Source organism: Mixia osmundae (genome assembly GCF_000708205.1).
Source record: "Mixia osmundae IAM 14324 unplaced genomic scaffold scaffold_2, whole genome shotgun sequence".
NCBI lineage: Eukaryota > Fungi > Basidiomycota > Mixiomycetes > Mixiales > Mixiaceae > Mixia > Mixia osmundae.
In genome coordinates, this window is record NW_014575562.1 from 916,385 (window position 1) to 933,004 (window position 16,620).

At 55.8% G+C, this 16,620-nt stretch overlaps 8 protein-coding genes across 8 annotated transcripts; 4 read left to right on the forward strand and 4 right to left on the reverse strand.

Moving 5' to 3' along the window:
* Positions 1–69: 69 nt before the first annotated feature.
* Positions 70–1,232, reverse strand: L969DRAFT_45754 (uncharacterized protein; the record flags this gene model as incomplete). Its single annotated transcript, XM_014714672.1, has 4 exons — positions 70–629; positions 677–779; positions 832–978; positions 1,032–1,232. The coding sequence occupies 4 exons, from the start codon at positions 1,230–1,232 to the stop codon at positions 70–72; spliced, it is 1,011 nt and encodes a 336-aa protein (XP_014570158.1).
* Positions 1,233–1,888: 656 nt separating this feature from the next.
* On the forward strand, positions 1,889–2,665 carry L969DRAFT_15596 (uncharacterized protein; the record flags this gene model as incomplete). Its single annotated transcript, XM_014714228.1, has 2 exons — positions 1,889–1,913; positions 1,965–2,665. The coding sequence occupies 2 exons, from the start codon at positions 1,889–1,891 to the stop codon at positions 2,663–2,665; spliced, it is 726 nt and encodes a 241-aa protein (XP_014569714.1).
* Positions 2,666–3,067: 402 nt separating this feature from the next.
* L969DRAFT_85372 (uncharacterized protein) lies at positions 3,068–4,883 on the forward strand. The gene is made up of 6 exons (XM_014714673.1): positions 3,068–3,513; positions 3,566–4,400; positions 4,454–4,491; positions 4,544–4,590; positions 4,646–4,716; positions 4,771–4,883. Exons 1-5 carry the CDS (start codon positions 3,434–3,436, stop codon positions 4,714–4,716), a joined length of 1,071 nt encoding a protein of 356 aa, XP_014570159.1. The 5' UTR covers positions 3,068–3,433; the 3' UTR covers positions 4,771–4,883.
* L969DRAFT_71241 (uncharacterized protein) lies at positions 4,884–5,491 on the reverse strand (the record flags this gene model as incomplete). Its single annotated transcript, XM_014714674.1, has 1 exon — positions 4,884–5,491. The coding sequence occupies one exon, from the start codon at positions 5,489–5,491 to the stop codon at positions 5,174–5,176; it is 318 nt and encodes a 105-aa protein (XP_014570160.1). The 3' UTR covers positions 4,884–5,173.
* Positions 5,492–6,573: 1,082 nt separating this feature from the next.
* L969DRAFT_92801 (uncharacterized protein) lies at positions 6,574–9,095 on the forward strand (the record flags this gene model as incomplete). Its single annotated transcript, XM_014714675.1, has 4 exons — positions 6,574–6,587; positions 6,655–8,255; positions 8,308–8,537; positions 8,583–9,095. 4 exons carry the CDS (start codon positions 6,574–6,576, stop codon positions 9,093–9,095), a joined length of 2,358 nt encoding a protein of 785 aa, XP_014570161.1.
* Positions 9,096–9,221: 126 nt separating this feature from the next.
* On the forward strand, positions 9,222–11,534 carry L969DRAFT_45146 (uncharacterized protein; the record flags this gene model as incomplete). The annotated part of the gene is made up of 5 exons (XM_014714676.1): positions 9,222–9,267; positions 9,323–9,428; positions 9,488–11,086; positions 11,137–11,301; positions 11,369–11,534. The coding sequence occupies 5 exons, from the start codon at positions 9,222–9,224 to the stop codon at positions 11,532–11,534; spliced, it is 2,082 nt and encodes a 693-aa protein (XP_014570162.1).
* Positions 11,535–11,644: 110 nt separating this feature from the next.
* Positions 11,645–15,377, reverse strand: L969DRAFT_85375 (uncharacterized protein). The gene is made up of 8 exons (XM_014714677.1): positions 13,579–15,377; positions 13,475–13,528; positions 12,868–13,427; positions 12,646–12,819; positions 12,493–12,598; positions 12,293–12,443; positions 11,865–12,239; positions 11,645–11,816 (listed from the first exon to the last, which is right to left on the reverse strand). The coding sequence occupies exons 1-8, from the start codon at positions 15,245–15,247 to the stop codon at positions 11,723–11,725; spliced, it is 3,183 nt and encodes a 1,060-aa protein (XP_014570163.1). The 5' UTR covers positions 15,248–15,377; the 3' UTR covers positions 11,645–11,722.
* A 309-nt stretch (positions 15,378–15,686) lies between these two features.
* Positions 15,687–16,569, reverse strand: L969DRAFT_71248 (uncharacterized protein; the record flags this gene model as incomplete). The annotated part of the gene is made up of 3 exons (XM_014714678.1): positions 15,687–16,385; positions 16,436–16,444; positions 16,515–16,569. Coding segments are annotated over 3 exons (763 nt in total), but the record flags the coding sequence as incomplete, so codon positions are not given.
* Positions 16,570–16,620: the final 51 nt, after the last annotated feature.

Consider the following 16,620-nt stretch of genomic DNA (forward strand, 5'->3'; position numbering starts at 1 on the left):
ATTACAGTCTAGTGAGTTTTGTTTCGATACAAAGTTAGCATAATGACGTTCTGCTAAAGCGGTGACAGCTCAAGTTGAACCACAGCTGAAGCCATGCGTCGGATAACGCTGGCAGACGAATTTCCTGAGCAGAGGCTCAGATTTGTAAGATACGCCTGGATCTGTCCCCGTGACAGCAAAGCCGGCCTCGATGAGGGTCTGGAAGATCTGCTTGACATTGGCGACGTGCGAGGAGACGTCAAAGCCAACGTTGCCGAAGCCAAGACAGGTCGCTTTGTTGAGCCGGCTGGTATCCGCATGACCGCCGTGGGTGAGCGCGTCGAGTGCCAGGTTGTAGACAGCTGCGTCATTGGCTATGGTGAGATGGTCGACGACGTGAAGAGGTCCGCAAGCATCAGGTGATTGTATCAAGATGTTTGTGGCGCCTGGAATGAATGACGCAGGCAAGGGAGGCGTTTGAGGCGTGACAATCTCGTCTTCCAGCGTAGCAATCGCTGTTGTTGGCACAATTTGCGACCCGGCGTTGATGTTCAAGGCCTTGAGCAGGTTGGAGCCTTGCGCTTGTTGCCAGAAGGAAGCAGCGCAGGTCTTGGTGAATGCCTCGTCAGCAAAGCAACCCAGATTGCCATCTATATTGGAGTCAGCTACAGCTCTCAAAAGTCAGCTGGGAGCTTACCTAGCGTGCCACGGAGATCTGGGGCCATTGCGAAGAACATTGACACGAGGGGCACGGTCGAAGGGTAGAAGTCAAGCGCCCATGGTGTGTTGAGACCGGCGCCCTGTGAGTCTGGGTCAAGGAAGGTTCTTACTGCATGCCACGCGCACACTCACCTGAGAATGCGCTACGATTGCAACTTTGCGTGTCTTTGACTTTGGCGCGAGATACTTGATCGCACCGACGACGTATTCCGCAGTGAGCTGGACGTCACCGAGTGAATCGGTAGGCAACGTGACATAACATGGCGAGAAGCCTTGAGCCTATTCGCGCATAGATGAGCAGGGGCACCGACGCGAACACCTCGAACACTTACCGGAAGCAATTGCCAGTAGGGGCCCCCGACCCAGAATGACTTGGCAGGCTCTGCAGTTCCGGTGACGAGCAGTACGATGCCCTTTGCACCTTTGTTCGCCGGGTCTTGACAGGTGATGCTTGAAGCGATGTTCGCATTTGTGATGGTGAGTGCCGGCTCTCTGTACGCCGAACTAGCGACAGCTGTTCTGACACTGGGCATCGCTGCAGCAGGCGTCGCACTAGCGATACTTGCTATAGACGCTGCGAGCGTGCTCTTTGAGCTGACAGAGCTTGCACTGCTAGATGCTGATGCTGCAGCTGGCACTACAGCTGGCGTCACGGCCGATGCAGCGGAGGCAATCGTCGTGGTCGTCGCAGAGCTTACGACGGGCTGCGTGATTGGGTTCAGCATCCATCGTGCATGCTACGCGAGGCACCTACTGCTGATAGCGTGCATTGAGCGAGCAGGGTCAGCGCGACTATAAGCTGTGCGCGCATCTTTGCGATATGAAGCTAAAGGTAGTTCTGAAGTCGTCGAGGTGATTGTGGCAAACGGCGGCTGCCTATAGGTGGATCCGAGCATGCCTGCCATCGTGAATAGAGGTCCCTTGCCGGTATGTCGGACAAACACGATTGGAGACATCGATGACGGCATGCCACGCGACACGGTGTACGCAGATCGTCGGGCGGCGCCTCCTCGTGCGGCGATCCTTGCACGCGAACTTAGCGCAGCTTGCCTCTGTGCCTGACTGAAAGTGTCTATGACATACTTCGGCTCTCGACCTCGCCGACCGATGGCATCGGTGGCAACGACGGAGGCACAGGCTCCAACGGATCTTATCATTCCCTCCTGAACTTCCTGGAACAGCCGCACAGATGCACGAAGCGGACGCAATCATGGGTGCGCTTCTCGTTTTGACCTGGGGTCTGATCAGCTCTGACACACGCACAGACGGCTGGCGCAAGAGATATGTATCGTCTGCAGCGTCTCGACCTGAGCTTGCCACCATAGATAGCTTCTCAGACGACTCTGATAGTTCAGCTGGTTTACGCATCTCTTCAGAGGATTTTCCAATGCCAGCCTACGACACTCATACCGAGGTGACCATGGATCATCTCTGCGGTGAGACCATCATTCGACGAGAGCAGGCTCCGTGGGCAGCCCAGCTCAGCCAGGCAAATCTCGATCAGGTCAGCAACACAGACAAGCAGAGTACTCGCAGCGTCATCAAAAGCTTGCTTACCAGGAGCTCTCTTGATTCCTCTAGCACCTCTGACGATGGTTGCGCTCCAGTCGAGTTCATCTTGCCCTCGTCAAAGGCAGCTATCAAGACCAAGCGACCCTCCCTGCTAGCCCGAACAAAGTCAATCCTTCTCAAATCTGCTGCAAACGAACGTCGATACAAAGGCAAGCGAGTGAGCTTCTCTTCGGACAGCAAGCCACCCTCGCTCGTTACCGATTCGTCTTCGAACTCATCCGAGGATTCGTACGAGAGCTCCTACGACGATCACACGCCGCCCAGCCCAGAAGTTGCTCGCCTCTGTGCCAAATTTGACGCATTCACGGCGGCAGAAGAAGCTCGTATGCACGATGTGCTCGTGAGACGCATCCTGACACCACCAGCCTACAAGACCGCTTTTGTTCGCGATTAGATGACAGACCTAGATATTCAACGACCACGAAGACGTGTATAGATTGCAGAACTTGGCTACAATGTTGGCTTGGGTGTCGCGGCTCGTAGCGAAAGATTTGTTCCGACGTATGGGTATGTTCACATATCGCAGTCGTTCTTCACATAGCGCAAGATCAGCGGCACGGCAGCAAACGAGGTGTTGTCTCTTCAGATGCAAAGCCTGTCGAATTGCTCATCTCCATCCTACAGGCAATTAGAAGCTCTGAGATCTAGCAATGCACTCGTCCTCCATACGACTGCGGTCCAGACCGTCTCGGTGCGCTTCGTGCCGTCCTCATCATTGCTGCCTGATTACGTCACGTGATGAATTGATCGCCGACGGCCGTGCACGCCGTACGGCGATCGTCATCGTACACGTGCGGCACATCATCGGGTCGTCCACGCTTGAATCTGGACATGCGTCATCGACAGCTACATGTCGCTCGTCTACCTCTCGTGTCAAGCCTCTGATGCCCGGATGATCCGGTCTGCTATCACGCTCGCAGCTCGTCGGCTGTCTGTGGCGGCGAAGACAGAGCTAGTGCACGCATGGGCATGCGAGAGGCACATGCTCTACCGACGGGCACCGTCATGCTCAGGAACGGTCGTCTGAAATCACGATAGGTAACGTCATGACGGTCTCTTGCAAGACGTATAAAGACCTGTGGCAATCTCGACATACCCATCATTTCTTCGACACCGATTGCGACTCGCTTCCATTGCACATTTCGGCAGTCAGCTTAGCACCATGAAGACTTCATTCGCCATCTCTGTCATTGCGGCAGTACTCGCAGTCAATGTTGCCGCCGCACCTGTCGCCCAATCGCGGTATGTAACGTCGCCTCACTCGAGTACTTGAGACTCATCCGGATATCTGCAGAGGCCCAAGCACCGTCACCACCAATGGACCCAGCTCAAACACCCAGAGTGGTGCCACGAACGAAAACAGCGGAGGCACAGACGCTTCAGCTGGCAACAGCGAGAGTGTCAACAAGTCGACCGACACAGAAAACAATGTGCCCGGCACGGGCTCAGCAAGCTCCAAATCTGCCTCTGGATCCGGTGGCTCTTCGCCTAGTGGCTGGGGCTCGCCTAGCGAATGGGGCAGCTCTCACCCAGCCTCGTCCGGCTCAAAGTCTGGCTCTGGCGCGTCCACTGGATCGTCAACCTCTGGGACTCAAAATCCTCAAGCAAACAACGACGGCAACCCTGCTGCCGTAGATAACGGCAATCCCACAGCATCTGCAGACGGCAGTGGCAACGGCAACTCCTTCGGCAATCCCAGCAGTTCTGATGCTGGTTCGGGCAATAGTGCAACATTTGGCAATTCGAACTCGATTGGCTCAAACGAAGGTTCCCAGCCCTCATCTGAACCATCATACTGGAGCGATCCTAGCCAAGGTGGTAGACAGCCTGCATCGTCGTCTGACACGACCAACGGCCCAAGTTCATCGACTGGCTCGAGCGCGTACAATGGCAACAGCGGTGGCACCGACGCGTCTGCAGGCAACGATGAAGGCTTCAACAAAGGCACAACGACTGTGAACAATGTACCTGGCGCGGGATCAGCAGCATCTGGCTCATCTAGCGGCGGTTCTGGTTCCGGCAGCGGATCTAGCTCATCTGGCTCGGGTGCATCCACTGGAGGCAAAACGGGAGGATATCAATCCCCACAGGCCAATAACGATGGCAACCCGCAAGCGGTAGACAACGGGGTAAGTTCAGGATCAATGACGGGGTCTACAGAGAGCTGATTCGTCGAGAAAAGAACCCAGACGCCTCGGCAGATGGCAGCGGCAACGGGAAGTATGTTACTCCTTGTTCCAAAAATCTCTCGAGATGCTGATAAACTTTACAGCTCTTTTGGCAATCCCTCCGCGGTAGATTCAGGCAGCGGCAACTCCGGTACGTTCCAGGCTTGGGCTGGTGCAGGATAAGCAGCTGATCGCGTCGATTTTAGCCTCTTTCGGCAATGGCAATTCTATCGGCAGCAATGACTCTCCGTTAGTGGGCAGCGTCAGCATACTATAAGCAAGTCATCTTACGCTGCATTGTGCGCAGATTCTGAGCGATCAACGTCTACAGTCTCAAGAGGCGACGATGATGTAAGATTACGCGTTCGACGCATACGCGGCAATTTGAAAAATTATAGAATCACATGTAACAGAATATTGAATTAGATCGCATTGTCCAATACTGTCGATGCGCTGCCTGCTCGATCTACCTTTTAAGACTCAAACACTGTCTACGGATCGCATCTGCACTGATCAAGTAAAGCTTCAATAGCGAGCCAAATCAACTGATTAGATCGTTCCCTGTTTGTTCAAGCTGTACATGCGCAGCATCGTCCATTGAATGAACTGTAAAGGAAGTGATAATGCGAGCCGCGCGTGCAATCGGGTGATGCCGCCCCTGGTTCGAAGCTTCAGCTAAGACTCGCGTCTGGCTGCTCAGATCTCAGACAAGGCCTGTCGGGCGGCGCCGATGGTCAATTGGCCAGTTCTTCGGTGAGGAGCGACGTCCATCTCAAAGCGGACTTACAATCGTCACTGACAAGCGATGCGAGCAGCAGGCGCAAATCGCACTGATCAGAGCTTTGGGCCGCGCTCGAAAGCATATCCGCATAGATCAGAAGCCAGGATATGGCGGCTGGCAACGAGATGCCCCGGACGAACTGATTTGCCTTTGGTCGACGTTCTGTGGCAGGTATGACGACCGCAGCTGTAAAGTAGCGTGCCGCCGCATTCCATCGGACACCAAAATCGCGAAAGAGGCGCCGCTGAACGGCTGACTGTCGCCTTGGCATGCCATGACATTGGGGCCGCCGAGTCTGGCGGCGATGTTGAGCTCTTGGTCCACCCTCAAGGGTTCCTTGATCGCAGTAAATACCTACGAACGAGCAATGACTCCCAATGATTATGACCTCGCGAGGCTGCGCACAGCCGGGCGACTTGTGACTCGGAAGCGAACCAGATCTTGTGCAACGGCCTGAGCTGGGAAGACTGGCAGCCAACGAGGTGGTTGCGCCGATCGTGGCCTGTCGTGCTCGGGCTCCTTTGTCTTTCCTCTCTTCGCGGTTTCCCACAAACGCTTGGAGAAATTACACTTTGCGCACGGATGTGGATGCATACGGAAGCAGAAGATTGCGAATCGTCTTTCGCAACACGGCGCGGCGGATCACATCTATTGCAGCGGGCGGAACCCCGCGCCTGAGGGCGCCGGAAGAAGCTGAGTGGATGCACGACACTGAGACGCAAGCTTGTGCCCTCGTTTTGTGCCGAGATTTGCATCGCGCAACGCCCTCTTCATTTGTCTGGCCGTTTCGTCTTAGCACCTGAGTAGTTACCCTGTTGTCGACCCAAGCGATGAGAAATCGAGGCATTGCACTGACGTCGATGAGCTCCTCTCGTAGTACCAATCGAACATTTCGAGTAATCCATCGTTGCGACGGTGAATGCGTTATTTGCGTGGCCACCTGTGGGCCTGTCGACACTCACGGCGCATTGTCGCGTCAAATGCAAAGGCGCGCTTCAGGACTCCGAGCAGCTAGACTGCTTTATTTGGATGCTTCGTCGGTCTCTGTGGCTTGAAGTCTGTTGCATAAGCAATGTAGCCTTCATGATCAGATCTGCATGAGAAGATTCGAGTCGTATAGCATCACCAAAGCTGGCTGGCAGGGCTAGCAGATCAGGGCATCTCCACTCGCAGTGTGTATGAGAATGCACGCGGCTTAAGCAGAGCAATTGACGGCGAATGAGACGGGCGGCATCTGAGGAAGCGAAGCCAGAACGCAAACCGCGCTGACTCGTTTGCGCGTTTGCCTTGCCTTGAAATTCGCGACTGACGATTGGCGCCGGCACACAGCACGGTCAGGCCTAGCGGCGAAACATGGCACTGACTCGGTCAGAAACCATAGTGAAGCGCAACAGCCTGCACACCCTGCAAGATAGACGGTCATTCGTATGCCAGTAGCAGCACAATTGTAACGCGAGGAAAGAACGTTGGCGTGAGGGTAAGAGCCTGTCGTACTCCGTGTCGACACAAAGACTGCATTGCGGCCTCTGGACAAGTCTCCGACAGATTACGGGAGAAGGAGAGTATGCCTGACGCTGACGTGCAACGGCCTCGACAATTGTCTGCCTCGCCATCGCCGCGATCAAACAAAGCCAACAGGGACGCAGCAGCCAGTCTGAGGCCTGCATCACACCACTCAGCACAGTCAGGCATTGGCTCGGAACAGATCCAACAGTCCTCGCTCGTGCAGGATTACTCGCCCTTTGCGCCCGGCCATTCGCCTGCTTCGGCCTCTTCCTCTGTCGGATCTTCGTCTCTTTCGGGCGAAAGCGGCCTCGACTCAGCCAAGGGCAGCCTGACAGGCTCCTTCAGCTCACTGCTGAGCGATACTAAGAGTCCATCAGTAGTAACGAGCGAGAAAGCGCCGACAGGCACGCTCGACGCGATACTACAGCAAGACGAAATGCCACCTCAGTCGCCTGATGAGGCATCCGGCCAGTCCCACTCGCCCACGACTGCTCTTGCCGCCAGCTCCGGCTCGTCCACGGAAGATGCGAGCCTGCTCAGACCAGACGGCAGTTCTCAGGGTCAGCGAAAGGGCGTCAGACGACCGAGCTCAGCTTCCTCGTCCACATCGACCAATGGCGATCCAGCGCGACGGCCCCTCCCCCAGCGAGGCATGGACGGCGAGGAACACAAACGATCCACAGATCCAAGCAAGCCTTCTTTCCGTAAGACGCCCAGGCTAGCTCAGCAGCCACTGTCGGAGGAAGCCAAGCAGTCTGCTGGCTCCAGTGGCAGCAATTCGCACGAGAACTCTATGACCACTTCACCGAGCGGTACTGGCAATGTCTCGCCTTCTGCAAGCCGGCATTACGAACATGCATCTGAGCTTCCTCGTAGAAATTCTTGGGCCAGTCGCGCAGGCTCAGACTATGCCCCGCTGTCCACGCCAGTCGATCAGTCTTTCTCTTCTGGCATAGGGAGCCGTATCGGCTCGACGAATGCGCTCTCGCGAGTCTTCTTCAGTAGAGAGTCGTCGCACGCGAGCCTGCCTCGGCTACAGCGCTCGACCTCGACAGGACCAACCGCAGGTCCAAGCTCTCAGCCGGCGTTCACGATGCCTGCTGCCAATGGGCCCCGGCAGCAGAGCGATGCCGGATCACGTTCGCGACGTAGCAGGAGAAGGAAGCGGAAACATGTCGACCTCGCCGGCTATTCGTCTAGCGAGCTGTTGCGCTTGCTCGCATCCCTGCTGCAGCAAATAGCCAAAGCTAACGACACTCTCTCCTCCCCGCCCCTGGACGAGAGCCCCAATGCGCCCAGTGTGGGTCCCTCATCGAGTACGGCTCGATCGACTGGCCACAGTCCGACTGCGTCTCTCTCTGCCTCTCCGGATACGTCACGACAGGAGCACATGATGTCTTCGCACAGCAAGGATCACATCTTGACAGCTTCGAAATCTGCCCTGCACAGTCCTAATGCGACGCTGTGCTTTCATGCGCGGAATATACCTAGCATAGGCATCGAAGCCTATCTCTTGCGGATACTCAAGTGTCAGTCTGGCCGTGTCTACTGTGACGATGATACTTATTGAGCGTATTGCAGATTGCCCGACAACGAACGAAGTGTTTGTATCGCTGCTCGTGTATTTCGACCGCATGGCAAAGAGAGGACTCGAGACGGCAGATAGATCGGGACCGCTGGATGGCGACACGATGGCGCGCAAGATACTGACTATAGACAGCTACAACATCCATCGACTCGTCATTGCTGGCGTGACAGTCGCCAGCAAGTTCTTCTCGGACGTCTTCTACACAAACTCGAGATATGCAAAGGTATGTGCGAATCAGACAGGTGAGATGAAGCTGACGTATCCGCAGGTGGGAGGTCTGCCGTTGCATGAACTCAATCAGCTCGAGCTGCAGTTTCTGCTGCTCAACGACTTTAGTCTCGTCATCCCACTGGAGGAGATGCAACAGTACGCAGATCATCTTCTACTCCACTGGCAGGACGATCAGCGCAAAAAGGAGGAAGCAAGTACATTGGGAGAAGACGCAGACGGAAGTGCGAGTGATTCCTCGTCAGATTCGGACGAGGAGAGCGGAGACGAGTCGAGTGGCGAATCTGCTCCTCCGACTGTTGCGCCCCCGCTTACTCATGCTAATCTCGAGCCGAAACCAGACAGCAGTCAATCTGCTGACATGCTCGCTTCTGCCTTTCGGCCTCGGCTACAGCATCGTGTACATGACTCGAGCTCGACGGATTCTACCTCTACGAGCGGCAGTGCGACGAGCTCGCGCACCATTACCAACGTCTCGCAAGGTAGCTCTGCGACGAGCACACCCAGTAAAGCTACCGCGTCAGAGTCTGAAGATGTGTACATGCATGACTAGTGCGCAAGACAGCAAGTCGCCTTATCAGCCAGTGAGATTGCCACGTCGCTGCTCCGGACGCGCTCGTGAATTGAAAAATTTACGATTCCTCGTCCTCCCAAGAGATTTTAGAAGCGACCCTGAACGATGCAAAATGGATCAAATGGTGTGAACGGCCTTGAGAGCCGTATGGGTTGGTGCGGTCGATCTTGCCCGAGCGTCTGCTGACATGCCGTGCCCCGACTCAGGCTCTATGGGCATCGCAGAAAAACCTGCCTATGTACCGCCCCATCTTCGTGCAAAGCAACAAGCTGCTGCTGCTGCACCTCCTGTAGCAGCTCGTGCACCTGCCACGTAGGCGTTCTCGCATTCGCTACTCTCAGGCCGTGCAGGCTGACTGTGATCGCGCACAGGAACGGACACGGACTTGGAGCTGCTGCTCCTCCTTTCGTCCCACGACCTGCTGGCGCTGCTTCCTGGGATGTCGAGACGCCCCGATCGAGCGGATTCGGCTCTCGTGGCGGTGGCTCGGGCGGATTTGGCGGCAGACGGGCAGGCGCTGGCGTAGGTGCTTGGCAAGACGGCAAGCACATCATCGGCGAGGCGAGCGTGCGTATGCAGAAGGAGCTCTTTGGCGATGCTGGCGATCCTTCGAAGCAGCAGACGGGCATCAACTTTGACAAGTATGCAGACATCCCCGTCGAGGCGACGGGCAGCAATGTGCCTCCACCTATCACCACTTTCTCGGGTGACTATCTCGATGCTCACCTGCTCAGTAACATCGAGCTTGCATACTACAAGACACCCACGCCCGTGCAAAAGTACTCTGTGCCTATCGTCGCTGCCGGTCGAGATCTCATGGCTTGCGCTCAAACGGGCTCAGGCAAGACGGGTGGCTTCCTCTTCCCCATCCTGTCAGCCTCTTTCAAGGCAGGTCCTCGTGCCGTGCCAGACACTGGCGCAGGCAACTATGGTCGCCCCAGCTTTCGAAACAAGAAAGCCTACCCGACCGGGCTCATCCTCGCACCGACGCGTGAGCTCGTCTCTCAGATTCACGACGAAGCTCGCAAGTTTGCCTATCGATCTTGGGTCAGACCCGCCGTCGTCTACGGAGGTGCAGACATCGGCTCTCAGATCAGAGCACTCGAGTCTGGCTGCGATCTTCTTAGCGCCACGCCAGGTCGACTGGTGGATCTCATCGAGCGTGGCAGAATCTCACTGGCCAACATCCAATACCTCGTCCTCGACGAAGCCGATCGTATGTTGGACATGGGTTTCGAACCTCAGATCCGCAGAATCGTCGAAAAGGAAGATATGCCTGGCGTCATGGATAGGCAAACGCTCATGTTCAGCGCCACCTTCCCGCGCGAGATCCAATATCTCGCAAAGGACTTCCTCAAGGACTACGTCTTCCTCTCTGTCGGTCGTGTAGGATCCACATCCGAGAACATCACGCAAAAAGTGGAGTACGTCGAGGACGAGGACAAGCGATCCATGTTGCTGGACGTGCTCTATGCCATCCCGCCCGGAGGTCTCACGCTTATCTTTGTCGAGACAAAGCGTATGGCAGACATGCTCGAAGGTTTCCTTCGCCAGAACCAGATCGAGGCCACCTCCATCCACGGCGATCGCTCTCAGCGTGAACGAGAGTACGCACTCGAGACGTTCAGAACCGGCCGTACGCCCGTCATGGTTGCCACCGCCGTCGCTGCTCGAGGTCTCGATATCCCCAATGTCACCCACGTCGTCAGCTACGACTTGCCATCCGATATCGACGACTATGTCCATCGCATTGGTCGTACCGGCCGTGCTGGCAACACTGGCAACGCTACCGCCTTCTTCAACCGTGGCAATCGCAACATCGCTCGCGATCTGATTGAGCTGCTCAAGGAAGCGAAGCAAGAAGTCCCAAGCTGGCTGGACGCTGTCGCTCGCGAGGGTGGCGGTTCGTTCGGTGGCGGTCGTGGACGTGGCGGCGGTGGCCGTGGACGTGGCGGCGGTCGCAATACAGAGTCAGTCTTTGCCTTAACGAGTCTTTGAGGAATGCTGACTGTGGTGACAGTTTCCGGAAAGGTGGTGGCTTTGCGCCTGCGCCTAGCGCGGGCTATGGCATGTCGAACGGCTACGGAGGTCCATCTCGCGGCAATATGGGTTTCGCCATGGCCCCTGGCGGATCCTATGGCGGCAGCTATGGCGGTGGTGGCGCACCTACCGGCCAGTCCTGGTGGTGACTGAACGCTCCTGCTCGATACGCTGTGCCTTCACCTTATCTTTCGACTCGCGCCGTTCTTCAGTAACATCGCAATTGCTAGACGTAAGGACGACGCGCCTTTTACTTCTGTTCGCTCGTGTACTCCAAACCTCATCTCAACACGCCCTCTGACTAGACCGAAACGACGCTACGCTGCATCGCAACACGAAGATACCATCTACAACAATAGAAGCTTGTCCGTGTCATGAAGAAACACACGCATGTATTAGTGTGTTGGCAGCTGCGTCTTGCCTAGAAGAGAAGGGCTCTCTCCCGTTGTACGGTCCACATGCAAATTACTGCATCTCACTCACTGGCCTTGAGATCTCTCTACGACGCGATACAATGTCACAACATGTCATTACCCCATATGCTAGTACTGATTGACCTTCTCTGGTCACGAATTTGGGATTCCACTTTCCGGCGCGTTCCTGTAAGTGACCCCTTGCCAGTCTAATGTTTTTGTGAAGACGTCGTTACCCCACCAATTGCTGCGCAGACCATTAGCCAGCGAGGAACCACATTCGGGCTGCACCTACATGGCGATGGTGCCGTTGCGCGGATACTGAAGACAGAAGAACACAAACAGGGTGCCCAATATAGTGCCGCCTTCGAGGGCAGCACTGAGCACAAAGTTGTATTTCGACCACCATCTGAAGCGTCGCCTTCGGATCCAATACTGGAAGATGAATGCGAAGATGAACCATGAGCTGTAATTGATACCGGTCGCAGGTGGAATCTGACTCGTGCCAGTGAGGAAGACGGGTACGCTGACGTATCGCAACCACGAATTCGGATACTTGCGCATCAACAGCCATGGTATGACGGGCGCGAAGACGCCGGCCAAGGCTGCATAGCTGATGCCATTGTAGAATGAGCCGACACTGAACTGTCTGGCTGGACCGATGAGGCCCCTGCAGGCGAGGTGAGCACAGCCCACTTGTATATATGCGTCTGGAGCGCTTACCACACCACCGACGAGCTGAAGAAGACGCCAACGCGCGGACAGATGAAACGTTGGTCCTGTGCGCTCGAACAGAGATCGGGCACATTGTCAATCATCCACTGCTGAACGCCCGTCTGCACTAGACAGGCTGCGACCGTCGCGATGATTTGGACTGTCATCACCTCAGCTCAATCCTTCGTCTTGAGCTTTCGACAGCGTACCCATGAACGTAGCACGAGGCGGAACCTTCATATAGTGACCAAGCTTGAGGTCCTGCACAAAGGAGCTGCCCGCTAGCAGAGACTGTACGCTGAAGACCTTAAAGACCTGTATGCAGCGATGAGCACAGAGCGGCTGAATTGGGATGAGCATACCATGTTGGCGACTGGTCGACCAGCAAGCAGATAGCCGGGAATGATCTCTGAGATCAGATTAGTCGATATCTGCTGTGCGGTGACGGCCAGGATGAAGCCGATAGGAACGATGTACAGAGCGGGCAGGGCGAACGCTATGACCAATGCCCAGACGGGCATGCCCGTGTCATAGACCTGCATGACCACATCAACACGGCTCGATGCATCCTCAGGCCAGCATACCTCTATAGTGATGATGGAGACGACGAAGAAGATTAGGAGATAGATGGCATACCACCAGTCCGGCACCTCTGGATAGTTGCGCATGAGCTTCGCGTGGACATCTTCCTCTTCGCTGCGAATGCCCTTGAGGCGAGCCAATATTGCAGGCCCGTGGTACAGGAGGGCGTGAACGAGCGTCGCGGTCGAGATGGCAAATGCGACAGTGTATAGCATCGTGAACGATGCTGTCATGTACAGTGGCGAATAAGCTTCGTATGCTGCTACATCTAGCTGCACCGTGCCCGGCATCAGGACTGCCGAGACGTTATACGGTTCGCCGAAACGATCGAAGAGTGAGGCAGTCGAGATCGGAAAGTAGGCAAAGTTGAGCTTGTTGGTATAATACAGCAACGGTGTGAGAAACCAGAAGAAGAACAGAAAGCCAGCGATGATGTTCATCGACGCCCAGAAGGGCACAATGAGCGGCGAGCCGATGTACGCTATCTGGCTCCAGTCGAATGTGAATAGCCCCATGCCTAGGCCACTGCCAACACCGAAGAGCTGGTTGACGATCACATTATCTGCATGCCTCGTCAGTTGCGGCGTTGACCGACTCAGCTAAGCCTACTCGGCGCGATCCAGCAGACCCACGAGAAGGCGGACAGAGCCTGAAAGATGAAGCCTATCGTATTTTTTGAGTCCGGCAGTACATTCGAATTGAGGCTCACATACCCGGAAAGAAGTAATAGATTATGGCGCCGCCGAAGATTAGGGAGAAGAAGCGGTAGCGCGTCATGCGCCCATCGGAGCCATCATCGTCCTCCGCATGAAAAGTATTCAGCAGCGTGCAGACCACAAGATTGGGGGGCCATATCATGCTTGCCGGTATCACGAGGAATTTGCGGCATAGCCCTGCAAAGGCGAAGCCACAAAGCTGGGTTGATAGCGATATCAGAAAGGCGAAACCGATGCCTTTTGGTGTATTGTAGTATTTGTCCAGCACGAGCGAGAGCGAAAGCGCGTAGACTGGTGCAGTTGCCGCGTTGGCCATGATGATGATGACGGAATGCTCCTTGACGTTGAACGGGCCGGGATTCAAGCTACACCTAGTAGTGACGTAGCCGCATCTCGCGCACAGCCTAACGAGCCATTTCGGTAGCTCAAATGACCTGCTCGGCAAGACTGCAGCGAAGAGCTTGCCAAAGGGATACGAGCAGATCTGTACGAAGATTGGAGTGATGTAGGGCGAGGGGTATCTGAGCTGAAAGAACAGATTGAGCGATCCACAAACGACGACGAAAAAGAGGCCAAGTGTGATCGAGCGAAACGTGATGCAAGGCATCTCTGGATCGTCATAGTTGCTCACGCTCGCTCTGACTTCGGGGTAGGGTGAATCCTCTTCCTCCATCCCCTCTGGGTATGCACCATCGACGGTAGGGATCTGATTTTGCGTGTTAAGCGAGTCAGATTTGAAAAGATCGCCCTGACTGCCGTGGCGCGTCTTTGAATCGTTCTTGCTATCAGCCGAGTCCACACCGCCAAAGGTGTTGTCGGAATACTGGCGGACAGCTTGGCCGTTAGTGCGAGCGTGCACGCCTGTGCCAGGCGGATAGGCATGCGAGTAATCTGAATAGTTGCCCGTGTCGGGCGGACTGGATGCAGCTATGATATCAGATGAGTGATCGTATGGATTGTCAATGGGATATTGTGGTGATTGCGGGTAGGCGTAAGGCGATCGACGTCGTTGCGGACCATCTGAATCTGCAGAGGAGGGCGCGCTCGCTTTGACGCGCGATTCTGGACTTTCGAAGAGTGCCTCCGGACGGGACCGCCGTTTGGTATATGCGGCAGCAATAGCAGCTGCTGGCGAGAGGCCAACGCGTCCCTGAGACGAGGTGGGTGGGCTCGAAGCGGATATAGAGTAGCCTGTCGACGGAGGGGCATATTGGAAGTGTCCATCGCTCGTTGGACGAGCATCGCTCGAGACGGCCGGGCTCGTCTGCTGCAGACTCGCCAACGCAGCGCTAGATAGGGATTGTTGAGTGTCGGGCGGCTGCCAGACATGCGCGAATTGAGGCGTGTAGGCGTTCCTCGTCACCTTTCGCTGGGCAGTCGATTCGCTCGTGACGGGCGGACTGAGGGCAGAGCCAGCAGAGCCTGGCGGCACGAAGCTGAACATGCCCATATCCTCATGATTATCCTCTGCGATCGGCGTACTGGCATCAGGCACTCGCGAGGATTCTGCATGACTTGGCGGTCCAGCTTGTGGTGGACCGACTCGCATGCTGTCAGCAGTGTGCCCTGGCTCATGTGCATCTATGCCAGCTGGATCGCCAATAGCAGCCTGACGCTCTCCAAAGGTACCCGCCTGCGCCCCGCCCGAAGTGACCGGTCGGCTCATAGCGCGATGCTCGCTTGCGCTGATCTCTGCTCGTTCCTTATCTCCCCTTCAGTACACCCATCCTACGGCTCCGGTAACAGTCGTTTGCGCGCTTGAAGTGTGCGCTGACAGCCGGAGGAGAGTTTGTAACAGCGCGGCTTCCCGAAAGTGAGCGGCTGGGCCAGCCACTCGACAGCTCGACAGCCCGCGATCAGCTGCTCGAACTCCCGCGCGCCGACTGAGCGCATCACTCGCTCATCGAATCTCAATTCACCTCGTGGCCCATCATCAGAAGCGCATGAACTGCAATTGTCGTGTATACACGGTATATTGGTGCACTCTGCGACCGCTATGGCAGCTATGCAACTAGATCATTCCTATAATCGATATACGATCTGGAGAATGCGCCGGAGCCAGGCCTAGCGTTATGTATTTCGACGGCCTGTATAGAGGCACTGTGTTATGGGAAGCTTGACAGCGGGATGCATTCCTGCATTGATGGTGTCGATACAAAGGTGGCGTAGTCGCTCGTTGGCGTGTAGGCAGCATTGACTCTGAGCGGCCAGCGGGCGGATGTGGTGACGAACGACGCGGGTGGCGGCTGGAAATGCAGCAATGGCATCTGACGATGGTCAGACAGATGCATAGGCAGCGCGCCGGGCTCCATTGCCATCGGCCACGCTGGCGTAAGCCATGGTTCCTCGTTTTCGAGAAGCTCGTTGCTGTAGAATCCTATCGGACCAAGATCGTTGAATGTCGCCTTTTGCGACTCGAACGAGAAGTGTCCGACATCGAATGTGGGTGACACAAGTGTAGACTCAGACGACATGGCACTGCTGCCACTTGACTCCGAAGCACTTGACCCGGACGTGTAGTGTCTCGGGTTCAAAGTGTAGCCCTGACGGCGCGCGTCAATCGTCTGGACATCTTCGTCGTCGCCAATTTCCTCGAGATCCGCTTCGCCGTCTGCATCGGTCATCCCATCGTCAGACAACGTGGTATCCTCTGAGCCTTGCTTGATAGTCGTATACAGCGAGTGCGTCGGATGCTTCGAATCAGCTCTTCTGCGTGGCGTAGACCGGATTGTCGTCGGTCGCTCATGGTAGGAGCAGACCAGCAGGCGTGTCTTGCAAGTATTGCACGGGGACTTGCGGTCACACTACGGTGAATGTCAGCGCAACGGTTCGACCGTGGAGTGCTATGACCAACCTTCATCTTCTGCTCGGATATCGCAGGAAACGGGCCAAAGAGGTCAGCATGTGGTCAGCAGACAGTCAGGGTTGCTCGCCTTGCGACGACAGTGCACACACGACAAGATCTCTCGTTGCTTCCTCTGCTTCATGTCGATATGCTGGGGATGTCAAGACCAGCAGCAAACTCTTCTTGCTCCTCAA